The sequence below is a fragment of the Pollachius pollachius genome, assembly GCF_949987615.1.
Source record: "Pollachius pollachius genome assembly, chromosome: 3".
Lineage (NCBI taxonomy): Eukaryota > Metazoa > Chordata > Actinopteri > Gadiformes > Gadidae > Pollachius > Pollachius pollachius.
Window position 1 is genome coordinate 48,093,611 of NC_136936.1, and position 22,885 is coordinate 48,116,495.

The following is a 22,885-nucleotide window of genomic DNA, read 5'->3' on the forward strand; positions in this document are numbered from 1 at the left end:
CTAACTAGCAGTGTGTGTTAGGCGCCCATACCAAAGGTTACCATGACTAACTAGCAGAATGTGCTAGGTTCTCCTACCAGAGATTACCATGGCTAACTAGCAGTGTGTGTTAGGCGCCCATACCAAAGGTTACCATGACTAACTAGCAGAATGTGCTAGGTTCTCCTACCAGAGATTACCATGGCTAACTAGCAGTGTGTGCGAGGTCCTCACCTGGTTGCCCCCCATGCCGTGGCAGTTGAAGAAGCCCACCTTCTCGTTCTCCTTCCTCCCCATGTTGTCCACACACTGGTTGGTCTCCACGTTCCTGATCTACGGGGGGATACGAGTCGTCAGGCGGTGTGTGATCGAACGACCTTCAAGGTTGACCGTTGGTCTTCTGTGTGACCTCTGCGTGACCTTCCATCTGTTATGGTGGACTGTTCGTTTATTTACTGCCTGGGACATGACGATTCAGTGCAGCGACTTCCTATCATGTATTTCCAATAGTATAACAGTAAAAGTAGAAATGTTAGTTCTTAAACGTTAATGGTAGAAATGTTAGTAGTTTACAAAGTTATATTAGAAGTATCAGTTGTTTCACATTTGGTAACAATTTTATAATTAATGTATGCCCTATTGAAAGTAAAAAGAAAAGTTTTAAAATAAAATCACCTGTAATAAATTATAGGGGCTGCCAAAAGAACAAGCTATGTTTAAAGATTAAAAAGAACAATTATGTGACCACATGGTGCCTGAGCCCGCACCCCTCCATCGGAGAAACTGTCAAATTAATGACGTTGCGATCCACTGAGCTGTGCAATAAATGTGCAGTCGTATAAAATAGTCTTGGAAGTAATTATCTCTAACACGATAGAGAAGCCGAATTTGTAATTAGTTTTAGCATGAATTCTAGAATCTCAAACTGTTAGACGATAAAATTGTTTGTTTGTTCATGCGGATTGGGGGAAATGGAGATTGAGATAGAGAGAGGGAGAGAGGGGGTGAGAGAGAGCGACAGAGAGACAGAGAGAGAGAGAGAGAGAGAGAAAGAGACGGCGTTTCATTGCAGTGAATGTTTAACAGCCCAGTGGAATGGTCTGAGTCTTAGCTGCTGTACACACACACACACACACACACACACACACACACACACACTCTCTATCTTATAGTCTCTATGTCGCTCTACGTTAGAATCTCTTATTAGAGTCTATGTCTATCTATGTAAGGGTCTCTATCAACCTCTATCTTAGAGGATACGTCTCTCTATGTAACAGTCTCTGTGCCTCTCTATCTATTTTAGCTCTCTGTCTCGCCTCCGTTAGCTGTATGTCTATTTAAGCAAACATTTTTTTTTATATATGAATCAATAACTGTAGAAAGTAATGTTTTCTCTTCCATGAAACAAGGAATAGCCACAACCTTTCCACCTTAACCTCTATTCCGTCGCACACACAGCCTTACAGCTGCAAGCATGTGACATCATCCCTTAGGACCGTTTTATAACATGACCCTCGGTACAGAACAGACCATGACACAGAACTGATTCACCACCACATAACTACAGATACAGAGAGACAGAGATACAGAGATACAGAAGAGGAGAGAGAGAGAGAGAGAGAGAGAGAGAGAGAGAGAGCGAGAGCGAGAGAGAGAGAGAGAGAGAGAGAGAGAGAGAGAGGAGACACAGACAGAGAGACAGAGAGAGACAGAGAGCGAGAGAGTGAAATAGAGAGACTCACACACAGAGACAGTGAGAGAAAAAGAGAGCGACACAACGAGACAGAGAGCGAGAGATAGATAGAGAGACATTGAGAGAGAGAGGGTGAGAGAGTACCTCTCCGAGGGAGTAGTATCTCCGGGGGATCTGGGAGTCGGGGTAGATGTTCTCCAGGTACCAGGAGAAGGGCTTGCACTGCAAAGCCTGGCGGAGGGCCTTGCGAGACGAGACGTCACCGTAGTCCACACGCACCACGCCTGCAGGGCGCGACAGAGAGGTCAGATGATGACAAAACTACAAGGATGAGGTCAGAAGATTGCAGAACTACAAAAATTAGGTCAGAATACTACAGAACTACAAAGATGAGGTCAGAAGACGACAAAAAGACATCAATGAAATACAGAACAGATATTGCACAATATTACATCATATGAGTAGCAGCCATTATAAATGAAAAAATACATGTGGGGTTGACTCTTTAAAAGCATTCATTAATAATTTCCCTCATTTATTATTACTTGTTGCAAGTGAAATTCGTTGGCAATGTGAAATATTCTTGACCTGATACCATAAGTGAAACTATAGATGCCACCAACATGACATGTCTATGACATAAACCACATGACACATAGACAGTATGACGGCTGGAGACAAACAGCAAAAGGCTGAGGGAATGCCCAGCCCTGTGAAAACCAATGGTATAATATAAGTCTGAATTGTGCTGCTTTTATTTTCCCCTATAATGCTGAAAGATTAGGTACAATATTTTGAAAGATGAATGTCGAGATGCAGTACCACATCCCACCACTAGATGGATCTTGTGCATCACGCGCCACATAAATGGAAATTCTTCATCTTGAGGGCTCCTCAGATTGTCAAGGTTGCCTTATCAATTGCACACCGTTGACGCAGCCATCATCTGTCTCAGTAACTTTTCTGTATAAATAAAGTCTTCTCTCCTCCAAGATATCTCCCTCTCTCGCATGGGTCTTCAAACCCACTCCGAATCAGCAGGGTCTGCTCACAATTGTATGAAAATATAGTATAAATTGAAACAAGGGTTTTGTTGAACAGAAAGGATACCATGTTTGCAAGCCCATAGCATGTGTTAGCATCGGCTAGCCTTTGTTAGCATCAGCTAGCCTGTGTGTCCATCAAACGCAGGCTAAAGAGGCTTAACTGTTGGAACGAGCCCAGTGGGGATTTGACCATCCTCCCAAAATACGTGGATCGGCTACACAGCCTGCACACAGCGACAGTATGAGGCTCTCGCTGTCTCTCGTACCCTCTCGCTCTTAACCTTTATCTCTCTCTCCCCCTCTCTCTCCACCCCTGTCTGATTGCCTCACTTACCCCCCTCTCTCTAGTCCTCTTAACGTCTTCTGTGTACCCTCTCCCTCCTCTCTGTCACTTCATCTCTCTCGCTCTCTTACTTTAGCTTAGTCTCTCTCGCTCCACCCTCCCTCCCTCTCTTCTCTCTCTCTCCCTAGGGTCTGGGCATCGCACGCCCGCCGTTGATGAATAGCCTCTTTGATTGCAGAATCACCAGCGCAGAAGGGGAGGGACAGGGGACTAGGATCAGGCACGCTGTTCTGACCGCTCAACGCACGGGAGCCCCTGAACGATGCCATCCAGCGGAACGTTCCCAGTCACCTCAACGCTCCAGGTCCACGGAACGCTCCCAGCCCCTGAACGCTCCCGGCCCCCAGCACACCTGGTCCTCTCAACACTCCCAGTCTCCTGAATGCTCCTGGTCCCCTCAACTCTCCCAGTCTCCTAAACGCTCCCAGTCCCCTCAACGCTCCCGGTCTCCTGAACGCTCCCAGTCCCCTCAACGCTCCCGGTCTCCCTGAACGCTCCCGGTCCCCTCAACGCTCCCGGTCTCCTGAATGCTCCCAGTCCCCTCAACGCTCCCGGTCTCCTGAACGCTCCCGGTCCCCTCAACGCTCCCGGTCTCCTGAATGCTCCCAGTCCCCTCAACGCTCCCGGTCTCCTGAACGCTCCCGGTCCCCAGCACACCTGGTCCTCTCAACACTCCCAGTCTCCTGAATGCTCCTGGTCCCCTCAACTCTCCCAGTCTCCTAAACGCTCCCAGTCCCCTCAACGCTCCCGGTCTCCTGAACGCTCCCAGTCCCCTCAACGCTCCCGGTCTCCTGAACGCTCCCGGTCCCCTCAACGCTCCCGGTCTCCTGAATGCTTCCAGTCCCCTCAACGCTCCCGGTCTCCTGAACGCTCCCGGTCCCCAGCACACCTGGTCCTCTCAACACTCCCAGTCTCCTGAATGCTCCTGGTCCCCTCAACTCTCCCAGTCTCCTAAACGCTCCCAGTCCCCTCAACGCTCCCGGTCTCCTGAACGCTCCCAGTCCCCTCAACGCTCCCGGTCTCCTGAACGCTCCCGGTCCCCTCAACGCTCCCGGTCTCCTGAATGCTCCCAGTCCCCTCAACGCTCCCGGTCTCCTGAACGCTCCCGGTCCCCTCAACTCTCCCAGTCTCCTGAACGCTCCCGGTCACCTCAACGCTCCCGGTCTCCTGAACGCTCCCGGTCACCTCAACTCTCCCAGTCTCCTTAATGCTCCCGGTCACCTCAACACTCCCGGCTCCCAGAATGCGCCCGGTCCCCCAAACGCTCCCAGAAACCTGAACACTCCCAGTCCCCCCAACGCTCCCAGTCCCCCTGAATGCCCCCGGTTCCCTGAACGCTCCCGGTCAGCTGAACGCTCCCGGTCCCCTAAACTTTCCTGAACCCCCAAACGCCCTCACGGTCCCCCGAAACGCTCCCAGAAACCTCAACACTCCCGGTACCCTGACACGCTCTCGAATCCACCCGAACATTACTGACCCCCGACTGCTCCTGGCTCCCGTAATGCTCTGGTCCCCGATGTTCTGGTCCCCCAACGCTCCCGGTCATCCAGAACGCTCCCGGCCCTGTACCCGGAGAGGTGTGACGGCCGCTTACCGCTGGTCCAGGGAGGGGGTCAAATCATTCCTGCCCTAATATCCTGGATGGGCGGGGGGGGGGGGGGGGGGGGGGGTATGATGCTACACAGACTCATCCATCACTGCCGTCAGTCCGCGCTGCTCTCTGTCTCCGCATCGGCAGCCCCGTGGAGACGGAGACACAGCTCGGCCCTGACTCCCGTTGCCACGGTAACCAAGACCAAATGATACATAATAATAATAAAGAAAGGTAATGGTTGAGACAGGAGGACGGGTGCAGCACTTAAACCTCAAAAGAATGCCAAATTTAAATACACAGTCCTAAATGGAGGAGGAAGAGGAGGAGGAGGAGGAGGAGGAGGAGGAGGAGGAGGAGGAGGAGGAGGTAGATATAGGAGGGGGAGGAGGAAGACGAGTGGGGCATAGGAAGAGTAGGGGGAGGAGAAAGACGTGGTGGAGGAGGAGGTAGGAAGAGGAGGACCTAGAAGGAGGCAGAGAAGGTAGATGGAGGAGGAGGAGGATTGGATGTCGGTGGAGGAGGAGTAGGTGGGAGGAAGAGGAGCTGGAGGAGAACCAGGGGGTGTTAGGTCACTGTGATACCGTGAGATGGGGTCGATAACAGGTGATCCTCCCTCTGTTAGGGCAGCCTGGCCTCTTTAAACCATTAAAGCAGACAGGGTCTGCTGAATGGTAATCACGTTACCGGGGTCAGCGGCCCAATGCTGCAGCCTCGGCACGTTTCTTAATACTCCCCCCCGCGCGGACGAGGTCGCTTCCCGCTCGCCCACGAGATCGCTTTCACTGAATCTCGTTGAAGGCGTCGGTAGTAAAAGCGTTCTTCGGGAACAAAAATGTTCTTTCTAGAACAATCCGCTCTCTCCCCTTGTGGTGTGGTGTGACCGTTTGACTGAGCGACGTGTTGATGGGGATGTTGAACGATTAAATGTGCGACATAAATATGGTGGCTATACGCTGTGTGTTAAACGGCGTCCTCTGGATTGGAGAGTGTGTGCGTCTCGGCGAACAACAGGGTGGTAGGAAATGGATCTTTAAAGTAGTTCAATAAAGCAAAAAGGCTTAAGGGAGTGGAGAAAGGAGAGTTTTCATTGGCATCAATCTATTACTGGCTCATATGCTAGCAGGGGGTGGGAAACCATAGTTCAGTTACGCTGCAATGAAGCAATGAAGGAGAGCTTTTCATATCCATGTTAGCAAATACGAAATAATACTGCAATATTTTTTTTTTACATTACTTTGTAAAGTGAGTAAAACTGCAACTGCTAGAAATCCTATCACCCCCAAGGCATCACATTTGCATCAGATAACTATTTGTTTTTATGTATTTCAGTTTCCTCTGGACAGATTCTACCTTAGTACTTGAGCCAAGCGATATATTTACTGAACACAGGCAAAATCCACTCTGATGAAGGCAGGCCGGTGTTGTAAACAGCAAAGAGCAATCAGTCATCAGGCAGCAAAAGAGTCAACACTCTTTTCCACCGAAAAACATACAACCGCTTAACAACGCTACACAACAATTTGTTTGTGCTCTTTTTTTAAGGAAAATCTGAGGACAGCATTGCAAAACGAGCAGGACTATGAACTGGAGGTCAAAGAGTGTTTACTCTGTTCTGCTTGAAGGCTCATGAATTATATCTACTTTACTTACTATTTACTTATCAAACAGGGTGATCAGAAGCCTTTGAAGGGGCCTTTCTGTCACAAAGGGGATGGTATGGTTGCAGTGTAAAACCAAAATAAGCTAGCTAGCATTCTCCTGTTTCTAAAGTGCATCTCACAGCATATTTACCCAGACATACGAAAGACAAACAGACAAACAGAAAGACGGCGAGAGAAACTGACAGGACAGGCAGTCGAACATACCCTCCACATAGAGGCAGTTCAGGCTGATTGACCACACCGAAACCACTTCAACAAGCACATAAGGGAACTCTTTCTGTCTGGCCCTATTCACATGTGAGAAACGTGTCGATTCTAAAACCATTTTTAATCTAGATTGCATCTGGATTAACGAGATTTTCTGTTTACACTAAAGGCGCAATGCAATCACAAAGTCTCAGCATGTTTATACAGTAGGGGCTGTTTTCCTCACCTGATATGCATGCAAACACAAAGGTTTTGTGTTTGTAACACATCCTTGGTTCGCACAATCTCAGAAAATACATGGCGTCCATGTATCAGTTTACATTGCTTTGGATATTGATTCACGTTTAGTTATAGAATTATATGCACCAGGAATCATATGGCATTTTTATGTTTCCGATAAATTAGCATATCGTTAGCCTCCTAGCATAATTGCCTAAATTTCATTTTGGCCAAATTGTTATATCTGCCTAACTCCACTCTACTATTGCTGCTGATTCACTGTGCTTTATTGGCTATATCTGGCCAAAGTTTCTGTGACAGTATAAATAAATACATGTTTCCCCAAAAATGTGTTGCTTCTGTTTTCCCGAAAACCTTATATAAATATGACTGGAAATTATGCTATGAGGCTAACAAATGACTTCGCCTCTTGCTTTCTATTGGTGGACGACCGAAGACGTCTGAGCCAATCACGTGACTCGACGGTCCAGACGTCAACGTATCTCTCGTCGTTCTTGATTGGCTGTAGCCTGCGTCACCTCCGGAGGCGGGGCCTACCTGGCGATATGATGTAGAAGAAGTCTTTGAAGTCGTCCATCCAGACCTCGGCCAGCCGTCGGTTGTTCTTGTTGATCACCTGACCCGTTCCCCCGGGGAAGCTGTAGGGCGTGGCCTTGCGGAACACGTGACCCACGTGGGAACATGTGACGATCTCCAGGGAACCCCCGCACTGCCAGATCTGAGAGGCAAGGAGGGAGAGAGAGAGAGATAGAGGGAGGGAGGGGGAGGGAGAGGGAGAGGGAGAGAGAGAGAGAGGGGGGGGGGGGAGGGAGAGGGAGGGGAGGGGAGGGAGGGAGGGAGAGAGATGGACAGACAGACAGACAGACAGACAGACAGACAGACAGACAGACAGACAGACAGAGAGAGTGTGAGAGGGAGAGAGAGAGAGAGAGGGAGAGAGATTGTGAGAGAGATAGAGAGGGAGAAAGAGAGACAGAGACAGAAGGAGTGTGAGAGAGAGAGGGAGAGAGCGAGACAGAGACAGACAGAGACAGAAACAGAAAGACAATGTGAGAGAGGAACAGAGAGCAAAGAAATACAGAGAGCATAGCATAGTAGTAATAATAATCCTAGTAACAATAACAATAAAACTACATTTTATTGATACAGTGTTTTACTTGGCAGCCATAGATGATTGACAGGAGGTAGTGTTGAGGGTTATTACCCTGAAGGACATCTCCAGGTTCTCCCCTCCCCAGATGTCCATCCCTGGATCATACGTTCCTATCTCCTCAAAGTAGGACTTGTCTATAGAGAACAGACCCCCTGCCATGGTGGGGGTCCTGCATACACACACACACACACACACGCACCAACCCACAGGCACGCACGCGCACGCACACGCACACACACACACACACACGCACAAACACACAGGCACGCACACACACAGAGGCACACACGCACACACACAAATGCACACACACGCACAAATGCACAGGCACGCACGCATGCACACACACAGAGGCGCACACACACAGAGGCACACACGCACACACAAACGCACACACACGCACAAACGCACACACACGCACGCACACACAAGCACGTGCAGGCACGCGATCACAGGCACACACACACAATAGTTACCAATTAGACACATTTCTAGGCCATGTTCCAAATCATTAAGAATAGAAGAAAATACATGAAAAACATGAGAAAAAAGATTTTACTATTCCTTTTTTTGTAGGTGGTTTAGACATATGAAAACCATGCACGGTATCCTATGAGATCTATAAAAAACATTTTATTGATTAATAATGGTGAAAATAAATAAATAGTTATACTGCATGTAGCATCAATAGGGCAACAACAGCCACTGCTAGACGTTATTGAGACAGACTTAATTACTGGCTTTCTGCAGCCTCCTTCCCATGATTATAAAGCGGAGCGGGAGATGATCTATTTCCATCCAGAGAGTCAAATGACAGATATTAGTGTTTCTTTATCAGCGAAGTGTTTCATCCCCAGCGAGTCGATTCAACAGCCCGCAATTACCCACAGCACGGGAAAAAACAACACTCTCGCTCGTAGTGTTTTGGTTCATAAAAACTAGTTTTCCAAAGCATTGTCAAAGTGCTGAAAAATGGCAGCATTCATATTTGATTTCCTTTGTTGAATCCTAGAGCGCTGAAACACTCAAAGTCAAACACTCGACCAACCTTTAATTGCTGGACAGTTTTTCTCTGGGCACCGGCTCTGACAAAAGGGGCTGCAACTTTTATTTTGAAGGGCGTACCTGACAGGAAGTGTTCGGTCCCCCTTGCGGCGGTCCATTTCTCTCTGAGGTACGGGGTACCAGCGGAAGTTGAGCTTCCAGTTGAAGCCTCCGTAGGTCATGTCGGAACCGGCCATGTACTCAAAGGTCTCATCGCTGATCACGTCAATGATTGGACACACCACCGCCTTCCTGGGAACACCGACCAATCACGTTAAAGGGTAACAGGGACGAGGCAATGGATGATTCTGAAGCTTTGGAAATGTTGTGTACTCTTTTGAAACCTGTTTCATGATTAAGGATTACTTCAGCATTGCTCAATGTGTTTTTTATATTTATTTTTAATTGAGTTTTGCCATTTCAGTTAACATGTAGGATGGACGGAAATAAACCGTTATATTCTTATTATGTATCCATTCTTTATTTACAATTACCATTTCATCTTGGAACACAGCAAATATTTCAGCAAACCGTACATGCAGATATTTGCAGAGCCTAAAAATCTGCGTTGTCCTTTTAACCTCTAATTGATGCTAAAGATAAAAAATAAAAAAAGAGAGTGAAGTGGCTTTTATAGGTTAACCACTTATAACCACGCCCACTGTGAGTGCCCAGTACCACCTTACAGTCGTCCCCAGTAACCAAGAGACAACCATTAACAAACTGCATCCACAAAGACAACGAAAGCCCTAATGTAACGACTACAGAACCCCTACCGAATACAACAACCTAAAACGACATCCCAGGTCAGGATTTGTTTGTAACCAGATACATGATACATCAAAGGCTCATTATTAAACATGTTGGGGATAATAAGTTGGCAAAAATGAATGTAATTTCTTTTTTTATCCCTGGGACCTCTTGAAGACAGCCGTGTTCAGCCTGTCTGGTCTCAGCTAATGAGCTGCTCTGTGTTATTAATGGAGCCGAGATGCACTCAGCATATATATCTCCTGCACATAATCAAATCTGCCACCGCACCTTATTGCTGCTGCACATACTTATAGGCATCAATATAGGGGCGGGAATCAAAGGAGAAATGGCTCCATAATACAATACAGGCTCTGAAACATGATACTAATTTCTGCCAGGCACCTGGAGCCAAATACATGTCTGTCTTAAAATACGGGATGGGCCTGTGGAAACGGGATCTATTTTAGACTTCCCAATGCAGCCTTCCCTGTTTCCCCTTGACTGACAAGACAGCCATGAAGTCAATTAAAATAACCAATTCTAAATATAATAATAATGAGGAGGAAGCCGCAAAGGGTGGTTTCAGGTCCAGGGGACAGATGAGTTGCTTTCCTTGGCAAAGGTAAATTATGAATGCAAAATAATACCTTCCATACTTCGGTGGTTTTACAATGAGATTCACGGCGGGTATATTTGCATGACACATGCAAACACTTGATAATTTATACTTAAACCTATTATAAATTATAAATACACCTGTGTCTCTCCTGCAGACTTCATCATCATAACACATCTGAACAAGCACTTGCTTAACCTTGAATGAGTCACACATTCATTATGAATCTTGCAGCCTTATGCTAACGTTTAGAGTTATTTGGGTGGTGTTAAGTTTATACAGCGTGTTTTGATTTGAAGGAACATCCATATCTCATGGACTCATGGACCCATGGTTTCTCTCTCTATATATTTTAGGAGCTGTTATTTAAGGAGTGAAGAAAGACAGGAAAAATGGGTCAAGTTATGATACACCACAAGTCCAACCAAGCACTAGGGTACAGAGGTTTGATTCCACCGTGAGCACCTTTAACGAAATGTTGTACGCTAGTGCTTGGTTAGCTAGCTAGTGCCGCTAACCAAGCACTAGCGTACACAAGCTTACACAGGTGTGGTTCCACCATGTGCTCCTTTAACGACATGTCGTTCCGAACGACATGTCGTGTATGCTGTGTATGCTAGTGCTTTGGTTAGCTAGCTAATGCTTGGTGAACGCTAGTGCTTGGTTAGCTAGCTAATGCTTGGTGTACGCTAGTGCTTGGTTAGCTAGCTAATGCTTGGTGTACGCTAGTGCTTTGGTTAGCTAGCTAATGCTTGGTGTACGCTAGTGCTTGGTTAGCTAGCTAATGCTTGGTGTACGCTAGTGCTTGGTTAGCTAGCTAATGCTTGGTGTACGCTAGTGCTTTGGTTAGCTAGCTAATGCTTGGTGTACGCTAATGCTTTGGTTAGCTAGCTAATGCTTGGTTAACTAGCTAATGCTTAGTGTACGCTAGTGCTTGGTTAGCTTCCTAGTCCTTGGTGTACGCTAGTGCTTGGTTAGCTAGCTAATGCTTAGTGTTCGCTAGTGCTTGGTTAGCTTGCTAATGCTTGGTTAGCTAGCTAGTGCTAGTGCTAGTGCTGACCCCTCTGCTCCTCCTACCTGTCCTCCTTGATGCGGGCCAGCAGTGGCTCCAGCCAGCCCGCGGTGCACTCGCAGTGGGCGTCCAGGAAGGTGATGACCTGGCCCTTGGTGGCGGCGGCGCCCCGGAGCCGCGCCCGGATCAGCCCCGAGCGCTGCTCCATGCGCAGCACGCGCACCGGCACCTCCAGCGTGCGCACGTAGTTCTCAAGCTTCTTCTTCAGGAAGTCTGCGTGGAGGGGCCGGAGCGGAAGTAGGGGGGGAGTGAGACGGGAGGGGGAGTGAGACGGGAGGGCGTGTGGGGACATAGGGGGAGTGAGACAGGAGGGGGAGTGAGACAAAAGGGGAGTGAGACAGAGGGGGTGAGACAGAGGGGGAGTGTGACAGGAGGGGGAGTGAGACAAAAGGGGAGTGAGACAAAAGGGGAGTAAGACAGAGGGGGTGAGACAGAGGGGGAGTGAGACAGGAGGGGGAGCGTGAGACACAGTGTGAGTGAGACAAAAGGGAGTAAGACAGAGGGGGTGAGACAGAGGGGGAGTGAGACAGGAGGGGGAGCGTGAGACACAGTGTGAGTGAGACAGAGGGGGTGAGACAGAGGGGGAGTGAGACAGGAGGGGGAGTGAGACAGGAGGGGGAGTGAGACATAGGGGGAGTGTGACAGGAGGGGGAGTGAGACAGAGGGGGTGAGACAGAGGGGGAGTGAGACAGGAGGGGGAGTGAGACAGAGGGGGAGTGAGACAGAGGGGATGAGACAGAGGGGGAGTGAGACAGGAGGGGGAGTGAGACAGGAGGGGGATCGGAGCCACAGTGTGAGTGAGACAAAGAGGGATTCAGACACAGTATGAGTGAGAAGGATGGGGAGTGAGAAGGATGAGTTATGAGACGGGGAGAGTGAGACGGATGGCGAGTGAGACGGAGGGTGGAGTGAGACGGAGGGTGGAGTGAGACGGCGGGGGAGCGAGACATCACGCAGTGCTAACGCTAGGCTAGCGGGTTGTGCGGCGTTTTTGAGTACTTGGTGCAAACCCCAATGTCCCGCGGTCTACCCTGTCGGCGTCCCTTAGTAGGACGCCCCTTCAGCCCCACGTCCCGACTCACTGTGACAGCGTGAGAGACAGTAGGGTCTAAACAGAAGTAGGGAGGATGGGGTGTGTGTGGCGGCGCTGGCCCCACCTCTCTCGCTGGCGTCGTCCACCAGCAGGATCTCCAGCAGCAGGTGGCGGGGCGAGCGCGTGATGACGCTGTGAACCGTCCGCAGCAGCGTGCTCCACGCCTCGTTGTGGAACACGATCACGATGCTGGTGGTCGGCAGGTCGTCGGCGAACACCTTGCTCTTACACCTGGACGGGAGGGAGGGGAGGGAGGGAGGGAGGGAGGGGAGGGAGGGGAGGGAGGGAGGGAGGGGAGGGAGGGAGGGAGGGGGGGAGGGATGGAAGGAGGGAGGAGGGGATGGAGGGAGGGAGGGAGGGGAGGGAGGGATGGAGGGAGGAGGGGATGGAGGGAGGGAGGGAGGGAGGAGGGGAGGGAGGGAGGGAGGGAGGGGGGGGGAGGGAGGGAGAGAGTAGGGGATGGAGGGAGGAGAGGATGGAGGGAGGGAGGAGGGGATGGATGGAGAAAGGAGGGGATGGAGGGAGGGAGGGAGGGGAGGGAGGGAGGTAGGGAGGGGAAGAGGGAGGGAGGGGAGGGAGGGATGGAGGGGAGGGGGGGGGAGGGATGGAGGGAGGAGGGGATGGAGGGAGGGGAGGGAGGCAAGCAACAAGCAAGAAAGCAAGGATGGAAGGAAGGAAGAAGAATGAAGGAAAGAAAGAAAGTAGGAAACATATAAACGAAGGAAAGAAGGAAGCAAAAAAAAAAGAAGAAAGAAAGGACGGAAGACAGAGGGAAAGGAAGGACAATAAAAAATATTTAGTTCCCCCAGTGAAGCCCTATCAGCAGCAGGTAGCTGGTCTTTGTGGAAGATGATTGAGGGAAGTCGAAACCCACCGCCGCCACCGTTCCAGGGAAACAGTCAAACCTGTTACCACCGTGTTTCGGCACAGCGCCTGTAAACACACACCACGCTCCGTTTGACGCCCTACCCCAGCGCCGGCCCGACGTCTCGGCCCCATCCAGCGAGCGAGGGCGAGGCTGAGCGGCGGGCCGGGCGCTGCGTTGGGGATCATGTGAAATAACAACGATCTGACGGCTAGAAACAGCGAGCGGAGAAAGAGTCGGGGTAGGAAGTGACGGATCGTGACAGCAGCCAGTGGAGCAGAGAACAAAAACGCGGCTCATTCCGCTCCAGTCAAGGTGACAGCGCCCGAGTGACACAACTAGGCCACCTAGGTGCCCATTAAGTCGTCTCCGTCCCCCGGCCGAGCCGATGGATGTCAGCGGTGCAGACTTCCCCTTTGTCTTGAGCCGTAAAGCTGCAGACTCCCCCCGCGAGGGTTCAGCGGTGGCTGTTGTTTTTAATGACTGCTCCGCAGTCGCTCGATGGAATGTGATAAATAGGCCGGAGAGTTAAGCTAATTATGAATGCAGAGCGTTTCGTACGAAACCGGTGAACATTGGGATCATTCTGTGAAGATAATCGACATAAAAGTTAATTTTATCGCGTTATTCTTAAGGGAGGACTGCAAAGTCATGGGCAAAGTCAATGTGGTTTCTTCATAGGGACGAAGTTACCTCCTTGGGAATCGTTCACATGAGTAAACTTCGCTTCAGAGTCCCTGAGCGGCGCCTGAATCAAACGGCGGTTTCCGATAGTTCCGGAGTCGAGTTTGAACTGACCCCTGAAACGGCGCTTCTGAGAGGAGCGCGTCGCCGTGCAGACGGATGTGCTGCTCTTGTCGCCCACACACTGCCCTGTGAACGTGGTGGAGATCTCAAGAGTGACGGAAAAAAGTGAACCTATGTAAACGTACAGTACGTTCAGCCGTCGAATGCAAGCGTCTCCCGGCTCCGGCGCTCACAATGCAAAGTAATTACAACGCTTTTATTTTTTTGTGGGGGCAGCTGACACAATTAAGTATGAAAGAGATAACATCTCATTAAGCACTGCCACATAATGAAGGGCCGGGCTGAAATCACAGAGATTTTGAAAGCGGAACGCTAATTACGAAAAGGCGTTTTCCTCCCGTGGGCGGGATTGCATCATTGCCAAATGTGAGGAGATGTTTAGCTCGGGGCTACAATACGGTCTTTGATCACAGCTTCATCCCGATCTGAGACGCCCGTCGCTCCGCGAGACGAGAGAGAGATCCCCGGCTGATACGTCGGGTTACTGAGAGGACTTTAGAACGGCAGAGCGCTCCAAGGTTCACACGATTCCACAGCAGTTGTCGCGAAGGCTAGACGAGTCGTTCTGGACACCGAGGGAGCTGAGGACTATCTCTCTACGCCAAATGAATGACAAGCAGCCCAAGTGAAGAGATATATATATATAACCTAAGCAGTCGTGTTCTCACTGTGAAGACTCACAGAGTCTCAGAGTTGGTTATGGTCTATAAAGGTATGAGGATGGTGCGCTGTATGGGAGCCAGAAGTTAGTGTCAGGACTTGTTGGTAAGATTTAAGAGCTATTATTTGCAAAATCTTTAGAGATGCCATCACCATCCATCAGTTTTTAGTGAGTGAAATAACCTGTGAGAATATTCGTTTGGAGTTGACTGCCTGCCTCTGTATGAGACCGTTTGGAGTTAAGACTGCGCCCAGCTAATTTCTGACCAATTAGGGTATCTGACCATTTCGATTTTAGATCACTCCCGGGGTTCTCTTTCCTGATTAGTTCGGGGAATACATTTCAATCTGAGGAGAGTTTTTTCGGTTGTCAAGTTTTAAATCTTTATTCTGCTTATTCTCGCCTAAATCGTTCCAACAGCCCCTTGATGTGTAATCTTGTTTCCCACACTCAAGCGTCTGAAATATATCTCTGCGATAATGATTGTGGACCAGTTATTTTATACTTTATTCTTGCATTGACTTACATTGTTTCCCTTATGAAGCCCAAAAAGTGTGATATAGATCAAGTTTTATTGATGATATGAAATATATCATCAATAAATATAAACATATATATATTCATTGTTTAATTCATTGATTGATCGATTGATCGATTCATTGAGGGATTGATTGATTGCGCACTCACCCATCGAGCCTAACGTCCGGCAGGCTGCGGTTCAGCGCGATCATGTCGCTGGCCATCAGGTTGAACTGGTTGATCTTAAACATCTCCTTCATCTTGTCCTGGGAGTCCTTTGGGATGTTGACCGCCTTGCCCATCTCCCCCGGCCCCTCGTGGCTCCGGGAGATCACCGCTGGGGAGGGGGGAGAACGTCGGGGGGTCAGGGACCTAAACTCACAGACCAATCGTCTCTCTCTACATATATGTCAGGTGCTGTTGTGCCTTTACGGACAGGACGGTGAAGACAGGAAAGATGGGGTAACTTGTGTTACCCCATCTCACATCACCAATCAAGGACAGGTAGGAGAAGCTGAGGAGGAGAAGGGGCTTAATGCAAGGACAGGACTCTTCTCAGGGGGCCGTATTGGCTAGGTAGTGCTGCTAACCTAGCACTAGCCTACACAGGCTATTCCACTGTGTCCACTGTGTCGTTCCTAGCTAGCGCCGCTCACCCTTTAGGGAAGCTCCTCCGTCAATAGAGACACAGGGGTTTGAGACACAACATGGTGTAAGCGTCTCTTCACACAAACCATTATGGTGCTTTTATAAAATACGTTTCTGTGGTAGGTGGAAAACATTACGGTCGTGCGAGGGCACCCCTTGTTTTCATCGCAGTTTTGGAAGAGCTGAAAAATATGCCATGTTTTTTCAGAAGTGTACTGTGTTCAATTGTGTAAAGAGAAAGTGTGTAGCAAAGGGAAAGACTTATGCACCGTTTACATTTACATTTCTCTCTCCTGACATTTATGGTTCTGGCATCCCAACAGAACATCCCATATACACTTAATACACATTAAGGCGACCTATTTTTACACTAGCGCTCACCTCTCACTCAGCAGCACATTACTGGCAGGCGCTACAGCACTGCAGTCCCCAACGCTCGCACAGATGCACTCCCAGCTTCCATCATTATCACACACACCGGAAAAATATATCATCGTCTCTGCCTCTCTCTCAAACACACACACACACGCACGCACGCATGCGCGCACACACACACTCACACACAATCAAGCCAGGACTATGTATCTGGTGTCTCTACCTCTCTCTCTCTCTCTTAAACACACACAACACACACACACACCAGGAATATATTTCTGCATCTCTGCCGCTCTCTTAAATGCACAAACACACACACACACACACACACACACGCACACACGCATTCACACACACTAGGAGTATATATCTGGTCTATAGTCTCAATCTATCTCTCTATCTATCTCTTTATCTCTCTCAGACACACAGATACACACACACAAATGCACTAATACAAAGACATCTCTCTCTCTCTCTCTAATAATCTCTCTGGGTAAAGGCAGCGATTTCCTCTCAATGGACCACACAATTCACACGAGTCACGTGAGCTCAGGTTAAGAGGATTCCAGGCCGCCCCCTGACCCCTGACTCTCATCTTTATGCTGTGTTGTCAACTTCCCCACACACACACACACACTCCTTTTCTCAATGGAGCTTCCTGACACGCTCCATTAGGCCGCTGTCTTAAATCTGATAGGCTTGGCCACAGATCTTATCAGGATTATTGGGCAACCTGTCCGTCATGTCCAGAGCTCTGCAGAGCACGGCCCCAACTGTGTTATTCTGCAGGTGAGCCTTCGTATCGACGCCAAAGCCTGTTTCACTGAGGAGTTGGCGGAGGTAACATCCAGTTTTTCTTTCTCCTGTTAGGAGGAGTATAATGACAAATTAACTGACATTGAAACCCAAAGACTAGGAAATCGTTTTCAACGTGATTATTTGTCAACCCTTTTGATTTATTTGAATGTCTTCAAATATTACCATGCCGCACCATAATCAATAAAGGAAGACCTATTCCATATATATCCTGTCAGAGAGAGCTTCTAAGCTTGCATTTGAATATGGTGTTCACTCTATCTTATTGAATAACTGACCATGGATTCCTGCATGAAGAGCAGGTGTACACCAGGTCATGAGTCTCCCTCTAGACAGCTTGTCTACGCCGAGCAGCGAGAGCTGGGGAGTAAACAGCAGCTTCAAGGCTGACCCTGAAAACCTCAGGAACTTCTGACTGCTGCTAATCGGTGCTGGAGTCTGCTATCAGTAAAGGGCTAGCATCACGATGTGTTGAGTTAAACATCTCACACCGACAAAGACATGGCCACAATAAAAAGTTACAGGTGATGAGAGGCACGACTTGAAGACAGCTCACGTTTTTTCCAACTGAATAAAATAAAAGCAAAGGTGTAAACACGGTTAGAAATGGTAGAGGCAAATACAAAGTTTGAAATGAAACTAATGCCTGTTTTTTGAACTATTTTCGGTTTCAGCAAAGGCACTGATCAATGGATTCAGCAGACCACCTTGACAAAGTCGGAATAACCAGTCACTATTCATCCATAATGAATATCATACATTAATATTCATCCACGAGCCTGATTTGTTCCCCTGGTACTGAGCCTTGATGCACATCGCATCACTTCACCTGTAGAGGACAAAGAGCCTCCATGATGAACCACGACTACAATCAACCGAGAAGAAAACAGAGGAGTTAGACTCCCAGGGGCTTCGGTCTCGCCCAGCGACCCTGCCTGCAGCGTGGGCCCAACATCCCGCTAACACTCAGCACTAATAAGTCTTCTGGGCCCTGAACACCTCCAGACACCAGAGCCCAGCGACAGGCTTCCGCTGTCCTCTCCACTCCGGAAAAACACAAGACGCTCGCTTGTGTGTAATGGTTCATCGGCTGTTTCATTGCATCTTTTACTGTAGGTTGGCTGGCCGCTTTGATCCGCCCATACCTCAGCCCACAAGACACGGGTCAGTTTTCTTGTTATTGTTTCTTTGCATAGACTGATTGGACCTTTATATAACATCGTTTATATAACCCTAACCCTAAAACACCACTAACCCTAAAACACTAGTTTATGAGGAGGGCTTCATGGATTTCATTAGAAACAGTTGATTAAAAGTTCCCCCGATCAAAGTCCCTGCGCGTTCCCCAGGCAGCAGTCTGCTTCTGCCTGGCTAGACAGACAGATTGCTCTGATCAAATTCAAACACGCCGCTAATTATTATCCTCACGTCCACGCGAGCGTGCGTGCCTACACACCCCGGAGGAGCCCCGTACCACGGACCCCCCCCCCGTGACAGCCGCAACACATCGCATCACTGCACCAACCCAAAGACTTTTCTAAGCAGCGTTCGATACGTCGCGCCGATTAACCATGCAGGATTCATACGGCGCTCAACCCTCCACGTTTGACGAGTTCTGATTGCCTGACATGAGCCAGAACCGGAACCTCAGCGTCGGCGTGCCTGGCTGAGTACCCGCAGCACCGGCAGGATCCAAACGCTCACCCCCCGGTGGAAGTGCTGATCCACGGGCAGACCTGGCTATCAACTGCTCCCCCAGCGCCGTCTCAACCTCCCACAGCTACCTCTTCACGCTGCATTTAGCCTGTGCGATCATGCAGTCCGAGGATTTATTTATTTATTTTTACTTTGTATGGCACTTGTATCACGGGTCTGAGTGAGCGATGAGCGATGCTGTGGAGATCCCCCCAGAGTCTTTCCACCGGGTCAGAGCTGAGGGAGGTGTGGTTCACACACACACACACACACACACACACACACACACACAGATACACCCGCGCATGCACACTCGCACTTACGCACCCACAAACACATACACACACTATTAGACTGCACCTCTCCACAGTCTATTTCCGGCCAAATGATGATGACCGATCATCTTTACCCACGATTGCTTCAGGGGCCAGGAGAAAGAAATGACCAAGCACTGAAAAATGTTGAAATGAGATATGAGCCGTTTTTTCCAAACATAACTTTTGCTGAGGTTGATATGTTTGAAGAAAAACTGTAGATTGCCCTTTGTCAACGTAGGAAAGGTAATATTCGTTCAAGGAAAAGCAAACATTAGAAATACTTGAGTGTTGAAAAATCAATAATTCATTCTGGAAGAACAGCCTTCTTATGTTTCAAAAAGAAGAAAACATAATGAATGGAAGGGATTCTGGGATTGCACGCACGTATTGAATAAAGACGAGCAGTGTTTTGATCTCCTCACCACAGCTCGTTTTACCCTCCCTACAATGACCTCGCAAGGATCAGGTTAAAATCAATATCCAACTGTTCACTATAGATGTCCTTTCTACGGACCAACACAGGCCCATCGTCGTTGAGTCATTACTAAATCAGTAGAAACTGATCCGGACATTGAAGATGAGATACGTTGTGCTTTCACAACTTTGGCACACCGGATGGATCGCCTTTTGACTTTGATGGAGATTCACGATGGCTCCCCAACGCCCTGAGTGTGTAAACACCTGACAGTGAAACCGTTCAAGGCTAACTCTAACACATGCCTTAGCCCTCATTTCAGGCGTTGCACCAAATCAGGCGTTGTGGCGATTACCGCAAACTGCGGCGTCGAGGTGGGAGTGTCAGTTCCTGGCCCGTTTCTGTGACATAACGTTGTGGTTTAAGTTGAGTTCTGGAAAGGACAGAGGTGACCGGTCTCTCTTCTGTCTCCACAGTTTATCGTAAACAGTCACAAGCCACAATGTTAATGTCACGCGGTAAGCAAGGTTCCGCTTCCCGTGCCCGGTCTGATCGCTGCCCTGACGTAATTTTTTATTCGAGATAGTTTATTCAGTTTACATTTTTTCACAGCCCCATGCAGACTCCCACCGCCGCAGCTTAAACGCATTAACCCCCATTCAAAAGAACGGTTGAACCGGCCTTTTCGCCGCAACGCCTGATCCTGTGCTAACCAGGCCTTAAAAGGCACACTCTGGAAGGTAGGATGTGTTGATCGCAGGAGAGATTCGTACAGGATCAGCATCCAAAACCTCCTCAGCCTCCCCACCATCCACAGCCTCCACGACCTCACACATAACAAACGCTGGGATTTGCTTCCTCTACGGGATTATGACATAACAGCTCTGCAGACAGCGGTGTTGATAGGTGAGCGTTTGGATGATGTTTCACTGCTCTTCAACAGAATAGCGATTTGTCCCATTTATTTGAATGCAGGGCTGGCTCGGTGTTACAATGTATGGTTTTCATTGTGCAGCAGAGGATGAATACTGATAAAATAAGACTTCTGTCCTCCCTTTTCTCTATAAGCCTTCTGTCCCCCGTTTTCTCTTTGCACCATCTTAAGGTTGCGCCGTCTATTTAGATTTGTATCGATCTTGACATGCTTATTGATCGCATGACGTAACACAGCAGCACACACCCCATGCGCGCCGTGTAACGGGAGACCTCTGCGTTTCTGTGTGGGTGCGTACGTGTTTGTGTGCGTTTGTGTCTTCAAATCTCCGCCAAGGACCGTTAACTGTCTCTGCAGCGTCTTCCCACCTCGTTCCCCTGTTTAAAACCTCCCAGCCAGCCTCTCTGGGAGCCTGCTTACTTGAGGAAGGAAGGAAATAGCCTGCTAAAGAGGGCTGGCCCGCAGCCGCGGTTCAGGCTAATAAACTCATTGTCCCAGATAGCCAGCCAGGGGACCACAACCAAGGGCTTTCTCTATCAGGCCAATTTAACGTTTAAGTCTTTCGCCCTGAGGATCCATTAACTCCACATATCAAACTCCTTGGCCAAAAATAGACATTGTGGGGTCGGTGAAATCATGCAGTCCATCACAACTGCAAATGAGTAGAACAAATACCCGACCGAACACTCGGTACCACAGCACAGTCGGAACACACACACACAGACACACACACACACACACACACACACACACACACACACACACACACACACACACGTAACAAACCACCTCTTTAGCCTGGTTTCTAGTGGTCCAGAAGAAAACAAGGAACAAGCACATAAAGGTCAAAGGATGGTTGTTCCTACCACTCACCTCTGAGCGCCGGCAGGGAACTACCACTCACCTCTGAGCGCCGGCAGGAGCGAGCGGTCCTTCCTGTCGTCACATTTGTTGCACTCGCTGAAGTAGAGCAGCAAGAAGACGTCCACTAGCACCCACACCAGCGAGGTGGTGAGCACCACCTTGCAGTACACAAACCGCCGCATCGCAGCACCGGACGCACGGGCGGACGGACGGACGGACGGACGGACTGAGGGGCAGACGGCCGGAGGGACAGGGCGAGGGTGGGGGGGGGGGGGGGGGAGGAGTAGGTGGTTTAAGTGTTCAGTAGTGAGCCGTCTGCTGCTGCTGCTGCCGGAGGCGCTGGCTGGCTGGGAGGTCAGGGCGGGCCGACAGGGGCAGATTTGAAGACAGCTGGAGAACACACATCATCCCACTGTGGAAGAGAGGAGGGGAGGGGAGGGGGGGAGAGGGAGGTAGAAGGAGAGGCGTCAGGATGGCCTTGTGTCCACTCAGCAGTTTTGGCGGGGACCACTAGCGGAGCGTTTCTGTAGAAGGGGTCGTAAGGGGTCGAAGCTAACAGGAGCACAGAAAAAAGAGCCCGGGTGAGGGAAAAGATGGAGCATACAACTTCAAAGTGTTTTGAGATGAAAGAGACGTTTAAAAAGGATTCTGTGGCGGGGATGGACAAGGCGACGAGGTGTACTCGTGTGGCTCCTCTCTTGTTTTGCCCGTTTCTCTGTGTTTTTGTGGACTCCCCAAGATCTGTGTCCAAATAATGCATTTCATTCATCTGCACAGCCACCTCCCCCCTGAAAGGATAAGTGACGGCAAATGATGCTGTCGAGCTTTCATCAGTCCACAGGTCTTGGCAGGTAGTTTTCAGCCCCAACATCGTGTTTAGGGAAAACTGAAATGACATGGGCATGAAATGCACACTCAAATGAAAATGTAAATTGTTGAGTATCAGAATTACTCTCTAAGCACTATGCGCATAGCCGTGCAACACATGAAAGAAAGCAATCTGGACCCATTCAGGACCCCATAAGATTTGAGTACCTGGCCACAGACTACAGGATACACACACATTGCGAGATAGGCTATAATTTGAATTGGAATTTCCCCTGTGGATCAATAAAGTATTCATCTATCTATCTATTAAACCACAATATAGTCTAGAGTATTAACAAAAATATGTATTTTGAGGTCAAGGGTTTTTGAAAGCTTATGAAAATAAATAAAGTCTCACTCTGGAGGTTAACATTTTCGAAAATGGGTTTTTGGAGATGTTTGTGTTTGTGAATGTCTTACCAACGCACACCTTTATGTTTCCTTAGAAAAGTCGACAACATATCCTTGCTTTCGGTACCCATGCAGACAACGCCTTCAGAATCCATCACAGACAAGGTGACAATCCCATTTCCTTATCATACCCTTCCCTCAGTCTAGAACCGGCTGACAGCACTCCTCTCTCAGACACACACACACACACACACACA

General features: G+C 49.0%; 1 protein-coding gene across 2 annotated transcripts in view; it reads right to left on the bottom strand.

The window, feature by feature from the left end:
• Window positions 1-22,885, bottom strand: part of galnt13 (polypeptide N-acetylgalactosaminyltransferase 13) — a 36,985-nt gene that overhangs the window by 11,068 nt on the left and 3,032 nt on the right. For both annotated transcript variants that reach the window (XM_079731828.1, XM_079731827.1), the window contains exons 2-10: window positions 21,451-21,822; window positions 15,515-15,683; window positions 12,559-12,725; window positions 11,407-11,614; window positions 9,042-9,212; window positions 7,968-8,085; window positions 7,301-7,481; window positions 1,817-1,956; window positions 214-312 (exon numbers count right to left, since the gene is read on the bottom strand). In XM_079731828.1, the coding sequence (XP_079587954.1) occupies window positions 214-312; window positions 1,817-1,956; window positions 7,301-7,481; window positions 7,968-8,085; window positions 9,042-9,212; window positions 11,407-11,614; window positions 12,559-12,725; window positions 15,515-15,683; window positions 21,451-21,592 (1,395 nt within the window). In that variant the 5' untranslated portion in view covers window positions 21,593-21,822. The remainder of the gene's footprint in view (window positions 1-213; window positions 313-1,816; window positions 1,957-7,300; window positions 7,482-7,967; window positions 8,086-9,041; window positions 9,213-11,406; window positions 11,615-12,558; window positions 12,726-15,514; window positions 15,684-21,450; window positions 21,823-22,885) is intronic.